The 20,994-nt window shown below is 55.2% G+C and overlaps 2 protein-coding genes across 3 annotated transcripts; one reads left to right on the top strand and one right to left on the bottom strand.

The window, feature by feature from the left end:
• Positions 1-54: 54 nt before the first annotated feature.
• LOC132248362 (uncharacterized protein SPEM3-like) lies at positions 55-5,129 on the top strand. Of its 2 annotated transcripts, none has more exons than XM_059721365.1 (3): positions 55-1,070; positions 1,683-1,860; positions 4,138-5,129. In XM_059721365.1, exons 1-2 carry the CDS (start codon positions 128-130, stop codon positions 1,700-1,702), a joined length of 963 nt encoding a protein of 320 aa, XP_059577348.1. In that variant the 5' UTR covers positions 55-127; the 3' UTR covers positions 1,703-1,860; positions 4,138-5,129. The 2 variants fall into 2 exon arrangements, with proteins under 2 accessions (XP_059577348.1, XP_059577352.1); XM_059721369.1 differs by lacking the exon at positions 4,138-5,129 and adding an exon at positions 2,918-3,270.
• A 1,447-nt stretch (positions 5,130-6,576) lies between these two features.
• LOC132248355 (zinc finger protein 135-like) lies at positions 6,577-19,036 on the bottom strand. The gene is made up of 2 exons (XM_059721364.1): positions 15,771-19,036; positions 6,577-15,222 (listed from the first exon to the last, which is right to left on the bottom strand). The coding sequence occupies exon 2, from the start codon at positions 9,339-9,341 to the stop codon at positions 8,340-8,342; it is 1,002 nt and encodes a 333-aa protein (XP_059577347.1). The 5' UTR covers positions 9,342-15,222; positions 15,771-19,036; the 3' UTR covers positions 6,577-8,339.
• Positions 19,037-20,994: the final 1,958 nt, after the last annotated feature.

Here is a 20,994-nt window from a genome sequence, read left to right as displayed (position 1 = left end):
CACACACATATTCTCCCTGCCATGAACACAGACGCATACACATGCACGCACACACACAGAGACAGGTGTGCTCTCTACTCACTCTGCATGAGGACACATTAACACGCTCTCCATGCCATGAACACAGATGCATACACTCACGCACACATGCAGACAGGAGCGCACTGTAGGCACTCACTCTCTGCACATGGACACAGACACAAATATACTCTTCTGCCATGAACACAGACACATGTGCAGACAGGCACACACACATGCAGAGGAGCGCATGCACACACACATGCATGTATGCATGGACATGCACGCATGCACAAACAGCATACATGCACATGCAGGCAGGCACATACAGACATGCACATGCACACAGGCACATGCATGTATGAATGCACACAGACATGCACACACAAATGCACATGCATGCACATGCACACACATCAACACACATGCACATATGCACAGACATGCAGGCACATGCACGCAGACACACGCACATGCATGCACAGACACATGTACACTGACATGCACATACAGAATGGAGAGACATGCACACCCTCGTGCCCGCGTGCGGGAATATGCATGCACACACGCGCACACACGCAGGCCGGGGTCCTTGTCCGGCGCGGGCGGCCCCCGCCACCCCCCGGGGCAGCCTGGGCAGCGCGGCCGGCGGAGGCCCGGAGCCCCCGGGGTGCCGGGAAGAGCCCGGCAGGTCGCGTGCGGCGCAGGGCCGGGGGCGGCGGGGCGGCTGCGGCCGGGCTCCCCCTCTGCTCCGGCCGCCTCCTGCCCGGCCCCGGCCCCGGCCCCGGCCCCGGCGCTGCCCCGCTCCGAGCCCCGCAGCCGGCGGGCAGCAGAGGGGAGGGAGCCCGGCCCCGCGGGGGGAGCGCACGGGCCGGGCCGGGCCAAGCGGGGCTGCGACCGCCGCCTCCCGCAGTGCCCGGCCCGGCCCGGCCCGGCCCTGCCGGCTGCAAACGCCCCGGTCCCCCTGTCCCGCGGCTCCAGGACGTGGGGACAGACAGGCACGGACCCCGTGTTGTTATATTGGAGTAGACATAGGTGCCTCTGTATACAAGGTACCGAGATCTGTATCTATCTCTCTCCCCCTCCACCCATGCGCCGCCCGGGTCCCAGTCCCAGTGCCCCCGAGCCGGGCCGGGCCGGGCCGGGCAGGACGAGGTGGGCGCGGGCAGGCGGCCGTGGCGGAGCTGCGCTGCCCGCACCAGGCAGGTCCCCGCGTGTCCTGCGCATCCCCGGGGCTGGGCCGGGGCAGTGCGGGCAGCACCTCTGGTCCCGCTGCACCCTCGGGCTGTGGCATCCCACCCACACGTGCTTGGCTTCCCCCGCTGGTCTGGTGCGTTCAGGGCTTTGCTTCTCTTTCTACCTCCTGTTTTACTGTGTTGGTGTCAACTGAAATAGCAGGTCAGGTCCTGCCCGTGGGCACGATCCGTTCTGCCCCGCGGGAGATTTTGGTGGCGGGTGGGGAGGGGGCGCGGGGCAGGAGCAGCTCTGGTTTAAATCTCAGGGCGTTTGGGGGGGGTTGGGGAGCTGCTGGGAGGAGCAGGACTGACTAGTACCACTGAGATGAGTTTTCTTTAGCACAGGTGCATGCAGAGCTCAGGAACACAGTTACTGTCTTGGCTGCCCATACGTTGCCTTTTTATTTGTATTTCATTTTATTCTTTTAGAGTCGCTGAGATTTTCATGAGAGGTGGGAGCTGCGGGTGACTCTTCTCGGGCTTGGATGTGAGATTGCAGCAGTTCCTGCATCCCCTGGTGTGACAGAGCTGGCAGATGGAGGCAAGGATGGAGACAGAGCGTCCTGTGCTCTGGGGGCTCCTCCAGCCCCTCCTCAGCCACATGAAGGTAAGAGACTGTGGGGGGTCAGGTGCTAAGGCCCCTTCTTGTAGGCCTGCCTGCCTGGACTTTACAGCCACCACACGATCGCACCATAAAATCCAGCTGCACTGCAGAGTCGTTGCATCCAGTGCCCCTGGGCTGGGCTGGAGAGCAGGTCCCTGCCTGCTTTCCTAGATGTGCATCGGAGGAACGACGCCTGTAATTCGCCCTTATTCACTGTTCATCTGACATCTCATAGTTCCTGAGTTGTTTGCAGGACAGCACCTCCTTTTTCCTCAGCCCCTTTCCATGGATGTCCAAATGTCCCTGCCCTTCTCTTCCTCAAGTGGATTTTTCTAAACCCGGGGTTTTCTCCCCCGCCTACTTCTGGACACTGAAGCCTGTCAGGTTCCTCCCAGAATAAATGTGTCGAGATAGATGGAGTCAAGGAGACCTGCAATCGTGTACGGGGAGCCCGGGGGTGAGCTGCGAGGATGCGTGCCATTCATGTGCCAGGCTGACGGGTGCAGGTAAAGACTCTGGATCTGCAGATAATACATGGATCAGTTTTGTAGGATGAACCTGCGCTGTACTCCGGTTTGTCCTTTGTGGATAGGTTAGGCTGATGTAAATGGCAATCGCCTCTTCCTGGATCGATACTGAAATGCAGAGTGTCCCTCCAGATCCTTTGTGTGAGAGATCCTTCAGCTGAGGAGTTGCTCGGGTTATCCCTGGCAGCCAAGTGTTTCTCTTTTCTTTTCTTTTCCCAAGATGGGAGGTGTTTGCATGCCTGGCTTGGTAAAACTCAACCAGAAGCCGTTCAGGATTTGAGCAGTGATGACTTGAAACCACGGCGAGCAGCGTGAGAACAGTGTACCGTGGCACGCACTGCAGACGCCTGCGCTGCTCCCCTTAGTCAGGGCAAGCCTCCGTTCACCAAAGAGGTTTCCTGACGGGAGGGATTCAGTAGCCGAGACTTGCTGAGGACATGGCCAGATAATGAGGGACCCTCATCTAAATACACCCAGTAGCAAAGGGTGTAGGCTACACCACTAATAAATCACTGTTACATACCCCTCTCTAGGCATCAACTACAGAAATGATCCCTGAAAGTACCTACTCATAACCATTGTCACCACATACTCAATGTATGTTTAATTGGTGCGGGCTCTTTTCCACCCCGCAGAAGGGCTGAGAAATGATGGTTCAAGTGCAGCTGGTTTTATGAACCGAGGGATTTACTGGTGCAGGTGGGTGTGTACTGGTCTGGGTGGGAGCCTGGTGTTAATGATTGGCAGTGGATTTAGGGGAATGCTTTTTATTAGGGCAGCACTGAAAGATATTTTTGGGCTGAAACCAAAGACTGATTATTGAGCTGCCAAAGCGGGTCATAGAGATCTGATTGCTGCTCTGCAGCCCGGCAGCTTGGACAGCAGCGTCTGGCTGGTAGGTGTGGGGGGAAGGAGTGTGGGGGGGGGCAGATCGAGGGAGGGAGTCAGTAGGGCAGGGGCAGGGTTAGCTGGCCTAATAAAAAATATCACATTGACCCATAGAGCCTTGTCTGCCCATGTCTTTAGACCAACACAGATAGCAGATTCAGGCTGACCTGGACAGGTTGGATCAATGGGCAGAGAGAAATAGGATGCAATTTAATAAAGATAAATTTAAGGTACTCCACCTGGGAAGGAGGAACCCCCAGCACACCTATAGGTTGGGGAGTATCCTTCTCAGCAGCTCGGAGGCAGAGAGGGATCTTGGAGTCATAATTGACTCCAAGATGAACATGAGCCGGCAGTGTAACGAGGCCATCAACAAGGCCAATCGCACCTTGTTGTGCATTAGCAGGTGCATGATTAATAGATCAGAGGAGGTGATGCTCCCCGTCTATGCAGCACTGGTCAGGCCACAGTTGGAGCACTGTGTCCAGTTTTGGGCGCTGCACTTCAGGAGGGACGCAGGGAATCTGGAGAGTGTCCAGAGGATGGCCACTCGCCTATACAACCTATACCCCTCAATGCCTACCGCCCAGTCGTGTGTAGAATCCCACCATGTCTCGGTTAGTCCGACTAGGTCGTACTGGGTGCTAGCAAGCAAGAGTGCGAGCTCCTCCTGCTTGTTCCCCATACTCCTGGCATTTGTATAAAGACATTTTAATCCCCCAAAGGGGGCTCTTGGTGTCCCTGTGCCTTGATGGCATATATTCCCTTTATTACTTACCTGATGTGGTCTGGTGCCTTGTTTATGGCTTACCAACCCCTTAATACTTACCTGGTGTGATCTGGCATCTTGTTTGTCATTTACCAGCCCTGGGCTCTCTTTGACTACTGGTTGCCCAACCCCCATCGAGCCTAGTTTAAAGCTCTTGGGAGGAGATCAGCCAAGCTGCGGGCCAACAGATACTTACCTCTGGGGGAGAGATGAAGATCATCATCTCCCAGGAAGCCTCCTCCCTGCAAGTGCTGGTCATGGCTGTAGAATCCGAAGCTCTCCTGAAGACACCGACTCTGGAGCCGCCGGTTAACTTCTTTGATGCAGCCACCCTGGCGTCTCCAGCTGCTGCCGACCGGAAAGATGGAAGAAAATACAACCTGTGCTCCAGTCTTCTTGAGGCTGTCTCCCAGTTCATGGAAGTCCTTCATGATGCAGTCAGGGCTGGTCCTAGCCGCATCGTTGGTTCCCACTTATCCCAGATCACCTGTTCCCTCTTATCTGGGGTGACCTGTTTCTGCGCCTGGGCCACCCGTCAAAGTTCCTCCAAGCTGGGGTTTGAACTCCTGCCCAGCTAGGCAATCAGCAGGGAGTTCAAGTGCTTCCCTAAGGGGTGACCCTTCCTCCACTGGGATGTTCTCTAATTCCTCCCTGAGAGCCTCGGCTTCCTCTGCCACTGACTGACTGGGCTCCTCCCTGGGGCTGTCACTTAGCTTGACCCCAGGGTCATTGGTTCCCTCAGCAGCCAGCTGGTTGCTGCAGTCGGGGGGTCTCTTCCTTATCCCCCTCTTGCCTCCACAGCCAACTGGGTTACTTGGCTCTGGGCGGTTTCCCTACCTCCCCTCCTCACCTTCTTGCTCTGCCAGCGAGTCACTACATCAATGCGGAGGGGATCTAGGAAGTTTCCCCACGCTGCTCGCTTACACTCCAGCTCTATAATATCCCTCCCCACCAGCATGGGGGCAGGAGCATTTTCCATTGCTTCTATCTCCACTTCCAGTCCCTCCACCAGATGGGGAGACGTGCTACCTGTACTTTGGATGGCATGGCATTAAAAAAAAGTTAAAATAAAACAAAATCAAAATGTGGCACGTTTTCTTTCCTAGGTGGAACAGTATGAGAGTTCATGCTGTTTGGGGGTGTGGGAGGGGATGCACGTGGCTAGGCATGGGGATCCCTGCCAACCATGGGTTGCCTGGAGATCCCATGGTGATGAGAGTTGGGAGCGCCAGGTGGGGCTGGGGGGATGCAAGGTGCAGGGCGCCTGTATGGGCAGGTGGGGGGAAGCTGTGTGGTGCAGGCATAGGGCAAGGCACGTGGTGGGATGGAGGGGGGCTGCACGGTCTGAGGATGCAGTAGGGGTGTGAGGAGTAACTGGGGCTTGAGCTGGGGCAACAGCTGCAGGCATGGGTGGGCGTAGAGCATGCCTGGAGGATCCCTTGTAGCGGGCAGACGGTGCTTGCCCTCGCTGGCTTAGGCATTACTGGTTTGACAGTGCCTCTGCTGGCTCTAATCGAATACCAAAAACATCAGCTCTTCACTGAAACATTGTGTGTTGGAATCTTTGGTTTTAAAACAAAAACCCGTTTGTTTTAGTTGTTTGTTTTTTTAATTTGAAACCATTTTTACTACCAGGAGTTTTCCCTTTTCACATTTCAATCAGAAGATATTTAGAGGAAAATCACAAACATAAAAGGCATTTGCAAAATTCTGCATGCTGCATACGGGTCATCGGCATTTCCTGCCCATAAGCAATCTGAAGTCTCTGGCAGGGCGGCTCAATGGTAGCACACCCTCAGCTGTTCCTTCCCTAAGGAGTCTTGTCCCCTGAGCTCCAGGACTGAGACATGCTGGGATTCCCCTCTGAGGACAGACACATTTGAGCTTGTGACTGAGACTGCAGCGAACTGCCCACAACTAGACCCTGCTCACACTGGCCAAGGCAGGAGCAAGGAAGCCCATAAAGACTATTTCCCAGAGGACCGGGGTGGGGGGCGGAGGGGGGTGTCATGAAGGACACTGGGAGGGAGAGCACAGAGCAAAAAGCAGAAGGGACGTACCTCCAAGAAGAGCCAAGTCCCATCCATGAAGTGAAGGAGGGGAGGGCTTCTCCTAGCCACTGCACCGCTCCTGATGCCCACAAGCCTCCCTGACCCCAGCAGCCCCCAGCACCACCTGTCTCTCTCCATCCAGGGGAGCTGGCCAGAGACAGAAAGGCCCCAGCCCCCGGGCCCCAAACAGTGATGCCAGAGCCACCGGTGATGGCAACATATGGGGCATTCACTTCCCCATGGGCAGTGGCAGCAACACCAGGCCCTTGAGCAGCCTCCCCCTGCCCTGTTCCAGCCCCTCTGGCAAAGGCTTTGCTCCCCACAGCTGCCTCTGCTCATGGCCAGGGCCTGCTCAGATGTCTCATGTCCCGCTCCTGGCCCAGGGGAACAGTCCTGCAGCTGCCTCTAGTGCAAAGGCTGTGCTTTGTGGGCTGCTGTCTCTGATCTCTGCCCCACCAGCACCCAGTAACACAGCAAGGCAAGCTGTAACCTGGCACCTTTATTGATGGGGAGCAGAGGATGGGGGCAGAACGAAGAAGTCAGAGTACACTTTGAGTAAACACCAGCTACTTGAGATGTACGAAGCAGGTATAGGGTCTCTTTTAAGACGCAACTGGCCTAGACGTAACTCATAACTGCTGGCTAGTTTCCAGGTTTTTATAGAAATTCACCAGGCAGCAGCCTGGGACACTCGCTTGTAGCTTTCAAAATGCCTGGGGAAGGAAGCAAGGGCTGTCTCCTCCCCCTAGGAATTTTATGTGGCCGGGCCACCTGCTTCACCAGCCTGAACCAAGAAGAAATCTGGGAGAGACAGGGGTCACCTGGGATAACTCAAGTGAGGGGCAGAGAGGGAAGGGATTTCTTCACGGCACCTCTCAGTGGGAGACCTGCAGGATGCATGTTCAGAGGCGTCAGGGTGCAGCCCCCATACCTCTGTCTCAACATGCTCCCCTTGTTTCTACACGCTGGAACAGCTCAGGGGTCCCACTGAAGGGGAAGGTCTCCCTCCCTGCACTCCTCCCTCCTAGGGGATGCAGTGGTCTGGCTGGACTCCCCCTGCCTGGGACCAGTATCCTGGGGGGTTGCAAGGGTCCCTCAGGCAGCTCCACAGCAGTACATGTTCCCAGGACCTTCATTGAGCCAAACGGCTAGAGCACGAGCAGGAAGGCCTTAGTATTTCCAATGGGAGAATACATTATGCTGCATTTCACCCACAGAACATCTTCATACTTTCCTCACCCTTCCACAGGAGAGGCAGGACCTGCCACCGGCTGCATCTCCTTCACCCCTGGTACTTTACTGCCTCCTGCCCAGTGGTCCCTCCAGAAGGGCAGGGACCTTGCTGCACAGCAGGACAGGGGAGTGAGGCCTCAAATCAGAACAATTCCTGTTCCTGAGGGTTGGAACAAGCTCCAATGGTCTGGAAAGAGAAGGGCCATGAAGTCACAGAGACATCTGCCCTGGAAAGTGTTGTGGGCCCTTGTCTGTTCCCATTGCATAGCTCAGGAAAGGACAGAGACCAACCACAGGGGTGCCATGTTCGGTTCTGGTGCTGGAGTAGCAGTGAATGCATTAGAGAGAGTAACATGAGGGGAAGGGAGCAGCAGGCACCCAGTGGTGCACAGCTCTGGAGAGGCTGAAAAGCAACACAAGCCATAAAGGCTCAGGGGGTGGTAGTAGCAGCTACTTGCAGACCCCACGGGGCATGGGGAGGCCTGGGAGAGGGGTGATGTTGCGGTGAGGAAAGGTGAGGTCAGGGTGCAGGGCAGAGAATACTTCCCAGCCACAAATGTCCTCCTTCCTGCTATTCAAGAGCCTCACACCAGAACATCAGGAGGGGAGAGAAAGCTGGCAGGCAGCAAAGGACAGTCCCTGGGAGTCATTTGAAGCCAGTTCTCTTGGGGAGGACACCCTATCATGTAGTCACTTCTTCCCCAGGGAGCGCTCACTGGTTTTAGAGATTGCTGGGAAATGCACAGGCTCCAAGGGTGCTGCAAAAAATCATCTCCTCCTTATCTCCTCCCCCCAACACCTGGGCTGGCCTTGCCTGAGGTGTTCCTCATAATCCCTCCCCACAATCAAACCTTGGGGGGCTGGGCCTCTGGCTTCTATTGTGCCCTACAATGGATAAAGCCTGGAGGAACTCTTTCTGCAGTCTACCAACATGAAGATGCTTGACAAAATGCAGCCACTGGTGGGTGCTGAGCAGGAAGACAGCACCAAGCCCTTCCTGCACTGCTGGCAGAATTAGGGATGCTTCTGGGTGTGGATGCACTGATGCTGGGACAGGTTGCTGCAACAGGTGAAGCTCCTTCCACACTCAGAACAATGATGTGGCTTCTCCCCTGTGCGGATGCGCTGGTGATGGGCCAGGTTGCAGGACCAGATGAAGCTCTTCCCACACACAGAGCACCCACGTGGCTTCTCCCCTGCATGGATGCACCGGTGCTGCAAGAGGTGGGAGGGGGAGGTGAAGCTCTTCCCACACACAGAGCACCCATGTGGCTTCTCCCCTGCATGGATGAACTGGTGCCGCAAGAGGTGGGAGGGGTCGGTGAAGCTCTTCCCACACACAGAGCACCCATGTGGCTTCTCCCATATGGACAAACTGGTGTTCGGCCAGGCTGGAAGAGTGGAGGTAGTTCTTCTCACACACAGAGCACTGATGTAGCTTCTCCCCTCTGTGGATAAGCTGGTGCCGGGCCAGGCTGGAAAATTGTCTGAAGCTCTTACGACACTCCAAGCACTGATTTGGCTTTTCCCCGTGTGAATGAGCTGACCTTTGGCCACAGTGGAAGAGTGGGTGAAGTTCTTGCCAAAGTCAGAGCATTTATGGGACTTCTCCCTTGTGTGCATGCACCTGTGCCTGGCCAGGTTGGCAGACTGCCTGAAGCTCTTTTCACACTTTGTGCAGGAGTGTAACTGCTGCCTGCTTTGCACACACTGGTGCTGGGACAGGCCTTCCCTGTTGATGAAGTTCTTCCTGAACTTGGTGCAGTGGTGTGTCTTCCTCCCCAAGTATGTGTGCTGATGCTGAACCAGCAAGAAGAAACATGTGAAGGTCTTACAACAAGTGACACAGCAGTAATGATTCTGCTCCCTGTGCACATGTTGGTTCTTCATGAGCTCTGAGCTGCAGACCACAATCTTTCCCCTTTTGGTGAAGCAATGGGGAGCTGTCCAGAATGGATCTGGCAGTGAGCAGCCAGGGTCGGGAGGCAGGTGAAGCTCTTCCCACACATAGTGCATACGTGGGGCTTCTCTCCAGGGTGCATTATCTTGTGCAGAGCCAGGAGTGAGAGCCAACTAAAGCTTTTCATGCGCTGAGGGCAGGGGTGGGCTCTCCCCCTGGGCTTGGTAGTGAGCTCTGGTTTCCCTCCAAGGCCACCCCACTGCCTTGCTTTACATGCAGGCTCTCTCTTTGGTGGACCTTTTCTTTACGCCTCTTCAGGTCTCTCAGCACCAGAAAATCTTCCCTGAACCCAGGTCCTTTTCTGGCTTCTTTCCCTTCTTAATTCTCACAAGCAACTGGAGATGGGACCTGATTCATTGCTACATTCTCCTTTCACTTTGGGGGTCTCTCCTGGCCCTTGTGCCGTTGGTGCTTCACAGGGCTCAGGGAGTCCATCTCACCCAAACACCCTTGGGAAGCCCACGGTGGCTCCAGATTTGCAGGCCCTTCCTTAGGAGGCATCTCCTCAGCTCTGCTCAGCAGCCAGCTACCTCCTACATGGGGAAGAGAAAATCCAGATTAGTCCCCACCCTGCTGCCAAGGGACACATACAGCTATTCCTTCTGCTGGGATGGGCCTATGGGGAGGACTGGACTTGGCACTTGTCTATCCTCAACTCAACAAGTTCTTCCTACCATGACCCCAAGTGCTGGGGATGTGGCAGTGCCAGGTCCCTGTGCCAGCCTAACCTTTCCTACTCACTGCAGTTCTGAGCCAGACTCTCAAGGTTTCTGGCCCAGCTCTCAGTCCCAGCACCTAATGCCCTGCAGGGAGAACCATGTGGGCCATGTATGCTTGGACAGTATCTGGATGGCTTCATGTTGTAATAAGCTGAAGTTGAGACCAGAATGATCTGCTAAAAGGAAAAATGAAGCTCTTGAATGGCTTCTCTTTCCCACCACACTAGTGAGTCCAGGGGGAGATTATGCTGGGTAGGGTTGTACTGCTAAAGATTTTTTGGGCCAATTCTGATGGCCCGTTACTAATGAGCCATATAGGCCGAGACTGACCTGATTGCCAACACGCAAGCCTGGTGTCTCTAGTGGCTTCTAGAATAGAGAAGATCCCACACAACTTACTGATTTGTTTGATGCGCCTGGATAGGGGAGTTTTTAGCTACTTGCACGATTTCACAATGATTGCACACTTAATTCATACACCACAATTTTATTTTAAAATTCTTTGCTAGGCATATAACACTGCTTAGCTTTAAGAAATACCACAAACATTAAGAACACAATAACTACATATATCAGAAACAATGCTCCAAATGGACTTCTTTAAAACAATTACAATTACAACTAACTATATAATTTTAACTAGAAAAGTTATTACTATATTATACTTACAGTCCTAGAATTCCAAGAAGCCAAACACCTAAATATAGTTTCATTCCTCAGTAGTACAACTTAATGGGTTGGCCTCAGTAGTACGGTTCAATGGGCTAGCCTCAGTAGTACAGTTCAATGGGCTGGCCTCAGCAGTGATAGGAACAAGTCCCCTTCCTTCAGTCCCACTCGGGCGCTCTGCGGCTTCAGCGTGAACTAAGAGATTTGTGTTCATGGAGAGGGTGGTTCAGGTGATCAGTCTGATCTGGCCTACACTTGCGATTCTTCCTTCGTTGTTCTGCAAGTGAGGTCACCTCCAAATTGGGACAGTAGGTTACAGTTTGTATCGAGTGAGTTGCCGTCTTGGGCCACTCCTACCCAAACCTGTCACTACTCCCAAATTTGGGCTCAGATCTTTCTTAACAGATTCTTTTGCTTGGTAATTAGTTTCTTTTGTTGACCATTTTAATTACTTTGAGGAATTTCCTTTCTTTCCAATTTTTAAAAGGCTCCTAGGGTTTGATCTCTCGGAATGTGGGATGTTTGCTTAAGGGTCATTTTTATGTTCACTTTGTTAAAGGCCTCTAAAGATAAAATTCAAGAGTTAAGACTTTGAGCAAAGCTAGGACCTTCCACACATAGGCCAAAACAATGGCCTAGATCAGAAGATGAATCTTGTCTTTTTCCTAAACTGGCTAGTGGGAAACTATTACAGGTATTCAGACTATTACATTCAATATGACACCTGGAAGCTTGGAGAGCAACGTCTAGCTGGTAAGTGTCTGGGGGGAATGGGGTGGGAGGGGCATATTGAGGTCCCTGTGTTGAGGGAGGGAGTGGGGCTGGGGCAGATGTTGCCCAGATGGGGCCAGAGCCCCAAGCAGCTGGTTCAGGAGTCATGGGATGGCTGTCTCCTGCCACAGTGCACAACCCCGGGAAAGGCATGGGGGGCACATGCCACCTGGATCTGTGCGCAGGGCAAGGGTGGACTGCTGCTGCAGGCTGGGGCCAGAGCTGTGCTCTTGCTGGTGGGTGTTTTGGCCAAGGCTGCAATCAGGGCAGGCAGCAGAAGTGTTGGGAGGGGGGTTACGGCAAATTTTGGGGTGGCTGCAGCCCCTTCTTTAGCTCCACCACCTGCACCAAGTGCATCCCCTGCCCAGCCGCACTGCAGCTCTGCACCAAACACCCACCGGGAACAGCCCAGCCCAGCCCAACCCAGGGTTGTCAGCCGTCAGGAGTGTGCAGGGAGCACTGCCTTACACTGCACCAGCTACTTCTGTTGTACAGAAAATACTACTTCTGCTTGATAAGAAAAGCCCAGGTTTCAAACCTCATCCCTCCAAGAAATGTTCTGGAAGCGGAGGATTCAGAGCTGTGGTCTCCCTTCTGGAAGGAGCAGCAGGGTGCTTCCTACCTGTTTTGTAACAGCCAGAACCAGAGGGATTATTAAGCAATACTATGTGCTTCTTGGAGGCATTTGGTATTTTGCTTAAACAGGTAATATTAGTTAATATAAGCTTTTAAGTTTGTAAACTGCAAATGTAACTTGTCTGTCATAAGTTTAATCAAAATGATAAATTCACTGTTCATGGGACTGACTGGTCCCCAGAGGCAAAGCTGTAGCTGGGAGATTAGCTGGCCTAACGGTTTTTTGCTCAGGGTTCAGCCTTAGCGATAAAAACTAGATCTAACTGCTTGGCACACCCAACATATTCTAGGAAAGCATATCCCAAAAAAGCATATTCAAATGAAGCCTAAAAGGGGTTGGGATTTAGGCAGAGCGATGACAATTTCAAACCTTAAGGTGCTGCATCATAATTTGCTTATTGGATAAACCTGAGTCTCAGTAGTCACCTTTTATGATAGTTTCATCACCTTTCAATCCCATAGGGTAACAGCTATAGGGCAACATTATGAGTGGTCCTGAGGCCAACAGATTAACATAAGACTAGGTATAAAAAGCACGTGCATCAGGTAACCAGCAGGAAGGAGGGAATAGAATGGTTGTTTCTGGTCCACGCCCGGACCCCAGACTCCCCGTGTGAGTGAGGATCGGGTCCCTGTTCCTGATCAAGGGATCTTCCCCGGTAATCCCTCTGACAGCGTCGATCATCAGGGACGCCTGACTTCACTGGAATCACTTGGCGCACACGTGGCATCGAGGGACTATCGATAAGTTGCCAACCCATGTCTGTCTATTTGTTGTTTTGAACAGCCCAGTGTGGCTAATACCCTCGCAGTGCCCAGTTGGCCTACGACAGATTGAAAGATTCCTATGACCATACATCCACTCCCTGCATGACAAGGACCATCATCTCCTGAAGGCTTCTCCCTGCTTTGCCTTCTCTTTCATCCTTCAGTCCCCACCCTTCACTGGCCATCAAGTCCTGAGTAGAAACCTTGAATTCATTGGATCCCTTCCCCAAATCCCAGTTGGTTATTCTGCGTCCAGTACCCAGTCAGAAACACGCTTTAACTACAGCCCCAAACAGGATATTGAGGTCCCACACCTGACTTAATCAGTGAGGACAGGTGCATCTCTGGGTCTCTGATGATGAGGACCAAGGGGAAACCTGGAGGTCAGAGGACCAGCTGCCAGGTGATTTGTGGCTGTCCCATCCACCTGACTCCCCTCTCACAAATGCTCCATGCCCAGGGTGAAAGGGGGCCTGAAAACTGCAGACCTGCCCCGTGCTGCCATCCCTGAGTGCTAACCTCAAATAGCTTATGCTGTCATGTGTCCAGGCAAGTGTTTCACTCTTTGAAATTCAGAGCTGTGGAGACAAGCACCTGTCCCATTGTTCTCCCCCTGACTACAGCTGTTAGGGGACAATAGAGCTTGCTGTCTTCCTTTTTAGGCTCAGATCTGGTTTCCTTGGGACACCATGATTTTAAATTTCTCTCTTTACTCCCCATTGTAGGAGTTGATTCCCCGGCCCAAGTAGCCATACCTCTCTAACACCCTCTCTCAGGGCAAGATGGGATTTGTAGTCCCCCATGGAAATCCACATGGTGTGCAGAAGAAGCTCTTTGTAGCCATGGCTCTTGGCTGAGAGAGGCTGGGGTTGTCCCTGACATCTCCTGGTTGGGTCGACCTGGAGCACAGGACGTGTCTAATCCTGGTCTTAGGCTGCATGAAGTGGCTCCATGGAGTTAGTTGGATTCAGAAGTTTTCTGTTGTGATGGGAAGGGAATACCCCATCGTTTGCAGCAGAATTTCCCCAAATCTATTCCCACTCTTAGGCCCAGAGTGTCACAAAGCCTGAGACTCAGCCCAAAGTCCATTGAAGGTTCATACCAAGGCCTTTGTCCCAGTGCAGATTCCTGTGATGTGGAGGCTCCCTGGGACTCATCAGCAGAGGAAATCCCCATGGGCTCATTCCCTGTACCAGACATTGCCCTAAAACAGTGTCACAAGCCTGATGGGCACTGTGAGTGTATCAATTTTTTCACAGGCCAACTGGGCTGTTTGATTCAGTTTTGGATAGCGGAGGTAAAGTTGGGAGTGAAATAAAGGCAAATATATTATAGTTTACACACACAAAACAGTTAACAGAAAGTTATCTTTCCTTGGGGAGCTGACCTATACCCAGTAGCCAACAGTTATAAGAGGGGGTTGGGGGTTACTGATGCTCTTTGGGTGTCGAGCCCTTGTTAACCATATACATCGAAAAGGCTGGTAAGGACCTGACTCTTGGTGTGTTGGCAGCTCATCATGGAGGACATGAGGCAGCTTGTCCTCGGGCCCTGGGGTTTCCTGCTCTCCTGCCTCCACCAGAGGCCTGTCCCCACAATGGACCTTTGGGTGCTGCACGCACTGTGACCTAGGGACAAGACAAATGTGTCACTGGGGAGCCTTGATCCTGGAGGGAACATCCCCCAGACACGTGGAGGTGCAGATGGCAGCAAACAAACACTCTCACCTGGAGCTTCTCATCTTCTGCCTGCCCCAGCTGAAACCCCTTGGCCAGGTTAACAGCCTTGGCAGAGGCCTCCACTTGGCACCCGCACCCCCAGCTCTGCATGTCTTGGGGCAGGATGGCCAGGACTTGCTCCAGCACCACCAGCTCCAGGATCTGCTCCTTGCTGCAGTGCTGGGGCTCCAGCCAGCGCTGGCAGAGCTCCCACAGGCGGCGACAAATCTTCCTTGGGCCCTCGGCTTCCCAGTAGCAGAGGCCACGGGAGAGCTGGTGCCAGGCCTCTGGGGTGGGGAGCTCATCCCACAGTGCCAGCTGTGGGGTCGCAGAGGGCAGCTCGGTCTCACAAGGGGGTTGCATGGCCTGCATTGTGTCCTGCCCCCAAAGCTCCCGGTGCTGGACTGGCTCCGTCTGCAGCTGCTGTTTTACTGGCTGTGATGCCGACCGCTGTAGGGACTCCTGCCCCCCGTCCCGCTCTGCACGACACGAGGGACTTCTGCACCCTCAGCTCCTCCCTGCAGATCTACTGCCACGGGCTCCAGCGCAGCAGCCACGTCTCCCCAGGAGAGATCTCAGCTAGATGGCGGCCCGGGCTCTTGCTGTCCCTGCACTCACGCACAGCGCCTGTTGGCAGCGTCCGGTGTGTGGGGCACCTGCAGGAAAGGCCACAGCACAAATCAGACAATGGATCGGAGACCTGGGATTGGGACTCTGCCCCAGCCTGAGGTCTGCCCGGCCCTGACACTCCCGACTGCCCCCACTCCCAGCAGTGTCGGAGCCGTCCTCCCTTCCCTGCAGCCCTAGCACTGGCTCCCAGGACTGGACTAGCTGCACAAAGGGTGCAAGCCCAGCTCCCTGCCACAACCCTGCAGGGCGGGTGACCACCTGTCCCTAACCAGGCGGGACAGTCGCTGCGTGCGGACCTCAAGCCCCATCCCAGGACACACAAGCCCGGGGCAGCATGTCCCCCAGGAGGGGTTGGGGACCTGGGGGGGCAGCGGCCAGGCTGGTGAGGGGGTGCTGTAGGCAGGATGCCTAGATTTTGTCTGCCAAAGTCTTGATGGTCCCATGCCCTCCTAGGAATCCCAGGTACTTTGATTCCCGTCTTCCTACTACACCTTTTTTTGGATTGGCCGCCATCCCAAGCTCCCTCAGTTGGTGCATATGACAATATCGTTTATGTATGCCAACATGTACCTACCATGTAAGGCCAAAGCTCGGTTCATCAGTCTTTGGAAGGGGGCTGCCGCCCCGTGCAGGCTGAAGGGCATTCTACAAAATTCATATAGGCCCCATGGGGTCCCAAAAGCAGCTTTGGCATCGTCTTTTGTGGCCATGGGTATTTGCCAGTACTCTTGAGACAGGTCAAGCATCGTTATGTAGCAGGCCTGTCCTATTCTTTCTAAAAGCTGGGGCATGGGGAAGGCATCGAAAGCTGCTCCAGCATTTGAAATCTACACTGAGACGTAAGGTCCCATCAGGCTTTGCCACAGACCCCGTGAGGGGACTGTTACCCCTCGTCCAAGCATCTTTCAGAGCTCCTGCTTCATGGGGCCATATAAACGGTCGGGGTCAGGGCGCCATCACTCTCACACCACTCTTCTAGGCAGGGTGTGCGACCCACCCACGTTCCTCTCGAAAGACATCGCGGAAGGCGCAAATAACCCGAACCAAGTCTCCTCCCTGACTAGCTGCCAGGCGCTCTTCAATTTGTACTCTTTCCTCCCCGGGTGTCTCCCTAACGTCCCCGCTTATTGCAGGGCCAAGTTCTGCACTTTCTAGTTCAGCCTCAGCCAACCACCGCTCGGCCTTCTTCCAGCTTTTAACAAGTTTACATGGAAAATCTGTTGCTCCCATTGATGCCCGGTTGGAATAGCTCGTCATCCACCAGCCCGGCGTGCCTTCTTATTTCCAAGGGCCTTGCCACTTTGTCAGCAGGTTACCGGCCATGGTGGGTAATAGGACTGACACCCTGTTGTTGACTGGCAGCTCTCTCCTCAGCCGTTCTGTCATGATGCCTCTTTGGTTTCTGTTGGATCTCCCTCAAATTTTCCAGGGCCACCTGCCTCGTGGGCAGCAAACAGGCCCTCAGAGCTTCACAATGAGCCTCAGCTCCTGTTGGGCTCAATGTGGGTTCCTTAAGAACTGCTAATAGCCCCCTGCGCCTGCGTCCATAAACCAGATCCAAGGGAGACTACTTCGTGGATGCCCGTGGGGTGGCCCTCAGGACAAACAATAACTGGGTGATCAACAAGTCCCACTTTTATGAGTCCTTCTGAGTGCACTTATTGAGCATCCCTTTTAGTGTCCCATTTAACCTCTCTACCAGACCATTTGTCCAGGGGTGGTAGCCTCATGTTGGCAACCATCGGATCCCTAGGACCCAACAGGCGTTCTGTGATACCTTAGCCATGAAGTTAGTGCCCTGATTGGTTACAACATCCCTTGGAAGTCCTACCCTCGATATCCACTTCAGTAACTCCTCCGTAACATGTGTCCCCGTCGCTGCCCACAAAGGGATTGCCTCAGGGTACCAGGTGGCTTAATCGATTATGACTAAGATGCAGGCAAAGTGCCTGTCAGGAATGATGGGGCCGGGCAGGTGGGGATGGAGCCCTGTGTCTGGCCACGCGCCCCTGCAACCCCACCACTCTGGGTCCAGCCCTGCTCTGCTCCCCGCAGAGGCAAATTAATGTGTACTGGGGCGCTGGGCAAACACCAAATTGAAGGCCCCCTCCTCAACGGGACCTGGGCTACAGGGGGTGGGGGAAGGGGCTCTTCCCATCCCGGTGCTGGTGGGGGAGGCTGGAGGGACCCTGCCGGGCTGGGGGTGCAGAGGCACATGGCCCCCTCTTCTCCCTGCTACCTATCCTCCTCCCCCACTATGGCCAATCACACACACAGGCGTACGCACAGATGGGTGCACACTCTACTCTCACTCACTCTCTGCACCTAGACACACAGAGACAAACATACTGTCCCTGGCATGAACACAGACACATGCACGCACAGATGCACACATGCACAGCCACGCACAGACAGACATGCACACGTGCAGACATGCACGCACAGACACATGCACACAGACATGCACACACTCTCTCCCTCCCATGAACAGACACATGCATGCACACAGACACATGCGCACACACACACACGCACAGATGCATACACAGACACACACACAGACACGTGCATATGCACACACACACACGCACACATGCAGACGGGCGTACACTCTGCTCACTCACTCTCTGCACATGGACACACGGAGACAAACGCACTCTCCCTCCTGCCATGAACACAGACACATGTACGCAGAAACACACACGCATGTACACACAGACACATGCATGCACGCAGATGGGCATGAGCTCTACTCACTCTGCACATGGACACACAGGCAAACACACTCTCCCTCCTGCCACGAACAGACACATACACACACACACGCACGCAGACACATGCACAGACACTCACTCTCTGCACATGGACACACAAACACACTTTCCCTGCCACGAACCAGGGTCAACGTGTAGGGGGTTCACATGGGTGCATGTGCACCCCCTAAGTGTGGTGGTGCACCCCCTACAAAATGGCACTGCCGACACTGCCAGCAGCGGCTGTGCTTGGTTGCCAATGCTTGGTTGGCGCTTGCCACCACTCCACCCCCTCCCACCACTGACAGCCACTGCACTCCTGCCTCTCCTGCTACTGCTGTGCCCCCCAGCCATGGCACGAGTCGTTCATGCCATGAACACAGATGCATGCACGCACACACACAGGCTTGCAGCCATTATGGGTCGCGCCCAAGCCACAGGCTTTTCACTTCCCCCATAACTATTGTCCATGGCCTCCACCGCTTCAGGTTCCTTGGGCCTTTCCCTGGGGGCTTGGGGGGAGCTATTCTCTTCCCACCTTCATTACGAGTAAGCCCGCAGTCTCGGGCAGCGTGTCCCCCTCGGTCACATCTGTAACAGGTGATTTCTTTAGGGCGCCACCTAACGGGTTCTCATCTTCTCTCCCCGCCTTCGTCCTGGGACCCAGGGGGTCCCAGTGAGCCGCTCTCTGGGACAATGACTTCGGCCCGTTTCAAGCTTCTTCGTAGCTCTGTGGTAAGAGTCTTCTCGCCAGTTCTGGGTGTGCGCCTCCAAATCGCTAGGGAATAGCTCTCAGAGAATCTCATCTGTGCGTCCTTCCTGACCACGCACCGGTGCTTTAAGCCTGAGCACCCTTTTCCCCGGCACCCCTCCCCTTGGCGTCTGCAAAGCGCCCACAGTCGCTGCAGGGCCCCTGGGGGCCGGTCCTGGCTGTGGGAAGGGCACGTTTCCCACTGAGACCACGCCCCAAGACCCAGGTGCAGGGGGACCCCAAAATCCCTCCACGCCTGGTGCCATCAGGGATGCCTGGGGCCCCCCAAAGCTGCCCCACATCTGCCAGCATTGGGGACCCTGACACCTCCCCAGTCCCAGGAGCAGGGGGACCCCGAGACCCCCCCCCCCAGCTGGCAGCACCGAGCCCCCCGAGCTGCGTGCTGGGGACCCCGAGACCCCCCAGGACTGGCAGTATTAGGGACCCCGAGACCCCCACGGTGCCGTGTGCAGGGGGGCCGATACCGCCCAGAGCTGGCAGCACCGGGGACCCCAGTACACCGCCAGAGCTGGGGTGGGGGGACCCCGAAACCCTCCCCGGAGCCCGGCGCTGCGGGACACTGAGCCCCCGAGAGCCGGCAGCACCGGGGCCCCCTCGCCCCGACCCCGGCGCGTCCCCCAGCCCCGGGCGGCACGGCCCTCCGCACCGGGGCGCGGGCAGGCGGCGCGTCTCCAGGCACAAAGGAAACTGCGGCCGGGCTGGAGGCTGGCGGGGGAAACTGAGGCAGGGCCGGGGCGGGGCGGGGCGGGGCTGGCGGGAGCGCGCGGGGAAACTGAGGCAGGGGCCGAAGGGGCCGGCAGGACAGGAGCCGCGGAGGGACCCCCCCACCCCAGTCTTGCCAGAGGCTGCTGCCACCAAGGGGTTAACGCGGGGGCGGGGCGGCAACAGCGGCGCCAACCGGTGACGTCATGCGTGTGACGTCGATGGGAGGGGGCGGGGCAGGGAGCAGAGAGCAGGTCCGTGCGGGGCGGGGCGGGGCTGCGGGCTGGGAGTGAGGGGCGCTGCCCGGCTGGGCGGGGGCGGGGGCTGCGGGGTGGGTTGGGGAAACTGGCTGGAGCCGGGGCACAAGCGCTGGTGGGGGCAAAGGGGGCTCTTGCTTCCACCCCAGGTGAGGTACAGCTGAAGGGACTGGTGGTTTGGGCAGAGATGTCCCGTGCTGTTGAAGTCAGTGGTGACTGTCACTAATGAAGACTTTCCTGCTGTCCTGGCACTGGCAGTGGCCAGGTGATGTAAAATGGAAGGGACTGGTAGTTTAGACAGAGATGTCCTGTGCTGCCAAAGTCAATGCTGACTGGCATTCATGAAGAGTTTCTTGCCATCCTGGCTTTGTCTCATAGACAGTGCTCTCTAGCCATCACGTTGTGGGTGCAGGCAGATGTCGCATTTGAAGCATTTCCCCGTACACGTGTACACTGAAGGCCTTCAAAACCAGGGTGTTTCTGATGTGAAGAGAGGTATGACCCTTGTTGTGCCTCCCAGCTGGAGAGTTTAAAGTCACTCGGTCTCCCTGCAGTGACTTGCTCTCTGGACCAGGATGCAATTGTGGGATGCAGTGACCTCCAGCTCTGCGCGATGCAGGGAGTGGAGGGAGAGGCAGAGCGGACTCTCAGTGTGGCTCTGCCACCCCGGTCTTCTGGGGGCTGTGGCTCCACGCAACCTCCTCCGTAGCTGAGGGAGAGATCAGAGTTGGTGTCTGTGAGAAGTCTCCTCTCCGCTTTGCCTCCATTCTCTTGGAAAACCCCCATTGCCACATCCAGGATACCCTGGAACCAGGGGAGAAGAGGTATTGCTATATGTGCCTGCAAGTGATGTGAAAACTAGATGTACCTGCTGTATGTACATGCTATATATACATGCAAATGTGACAGCTCCCCTTCACACACAGCATAGGCCTGAGTCCCCAGCATTGGGAATGTACAGCTGAAAAGCAGGCACACAAAAGCAGAGGCAACAGTGCAGGCAGATGTGAGACATCCATTTATGGAAGGAAGTCGGCCGTGTGCGATTGGAGCCCCCACGTGCCAGAAGTGGAACAAGAACAGCTGAGACTTCCTGGGATGAACCGGCTTGTTCATCCCAGTGAGAGGCAGGCTGAGAAGGGAGCTGACTGCTCTCTGGAAATACTGCTGAGAGGGAGAAGAGCCACACAAGAGAAAAGACAAATGCCTGCCCCAGGAGAAGTGGGGAAATAGGGGTCACACATACATATAGGCTGAAGCTCAGAAGAAGGATTGTAACCATCAGAACAGGAGGCTCTGGAGCAGGTTCCCCGT

Source organism: Alligator mississippiensis, chromosome 1 (assembly GCF_030867095.1).
Source record: "Alligator mississippiensis isolate rAllMis1 chromosome 1, rAllMis1, whole genome shotgun sequence".
NCBI lineage: Eukaryota > Metazoa > Chordata > Crocodylia > Alligatoridae > Alligator > Alligator mississippiensis.
This window is presented reverse-complemented; position numbering and strand designations above follow the sequence as displayed.

Coding starts and splice junctions, on each gene's coding strand:
- LOC132248355 (XM_059721364.1), bottom strand. CDS start 9,341: ATGCACTATGTGTGGGAAGAGCTTCACCTGCCTCCCGACCCTGGCTGC.
- LOC132248362 (XM_059721365.1), top strand. CDS start 128: ATGCATACACTCACGCACACATGCAGACAGGAGCGCACTGTAGGCACT. Junction 1,071..1,682: donor TAGGTGCCTCTGTATACAAG/GTACCGAGATCT, acceptor TTATTCTTTTAG/AGTCGCTGAGATTTTCATGA.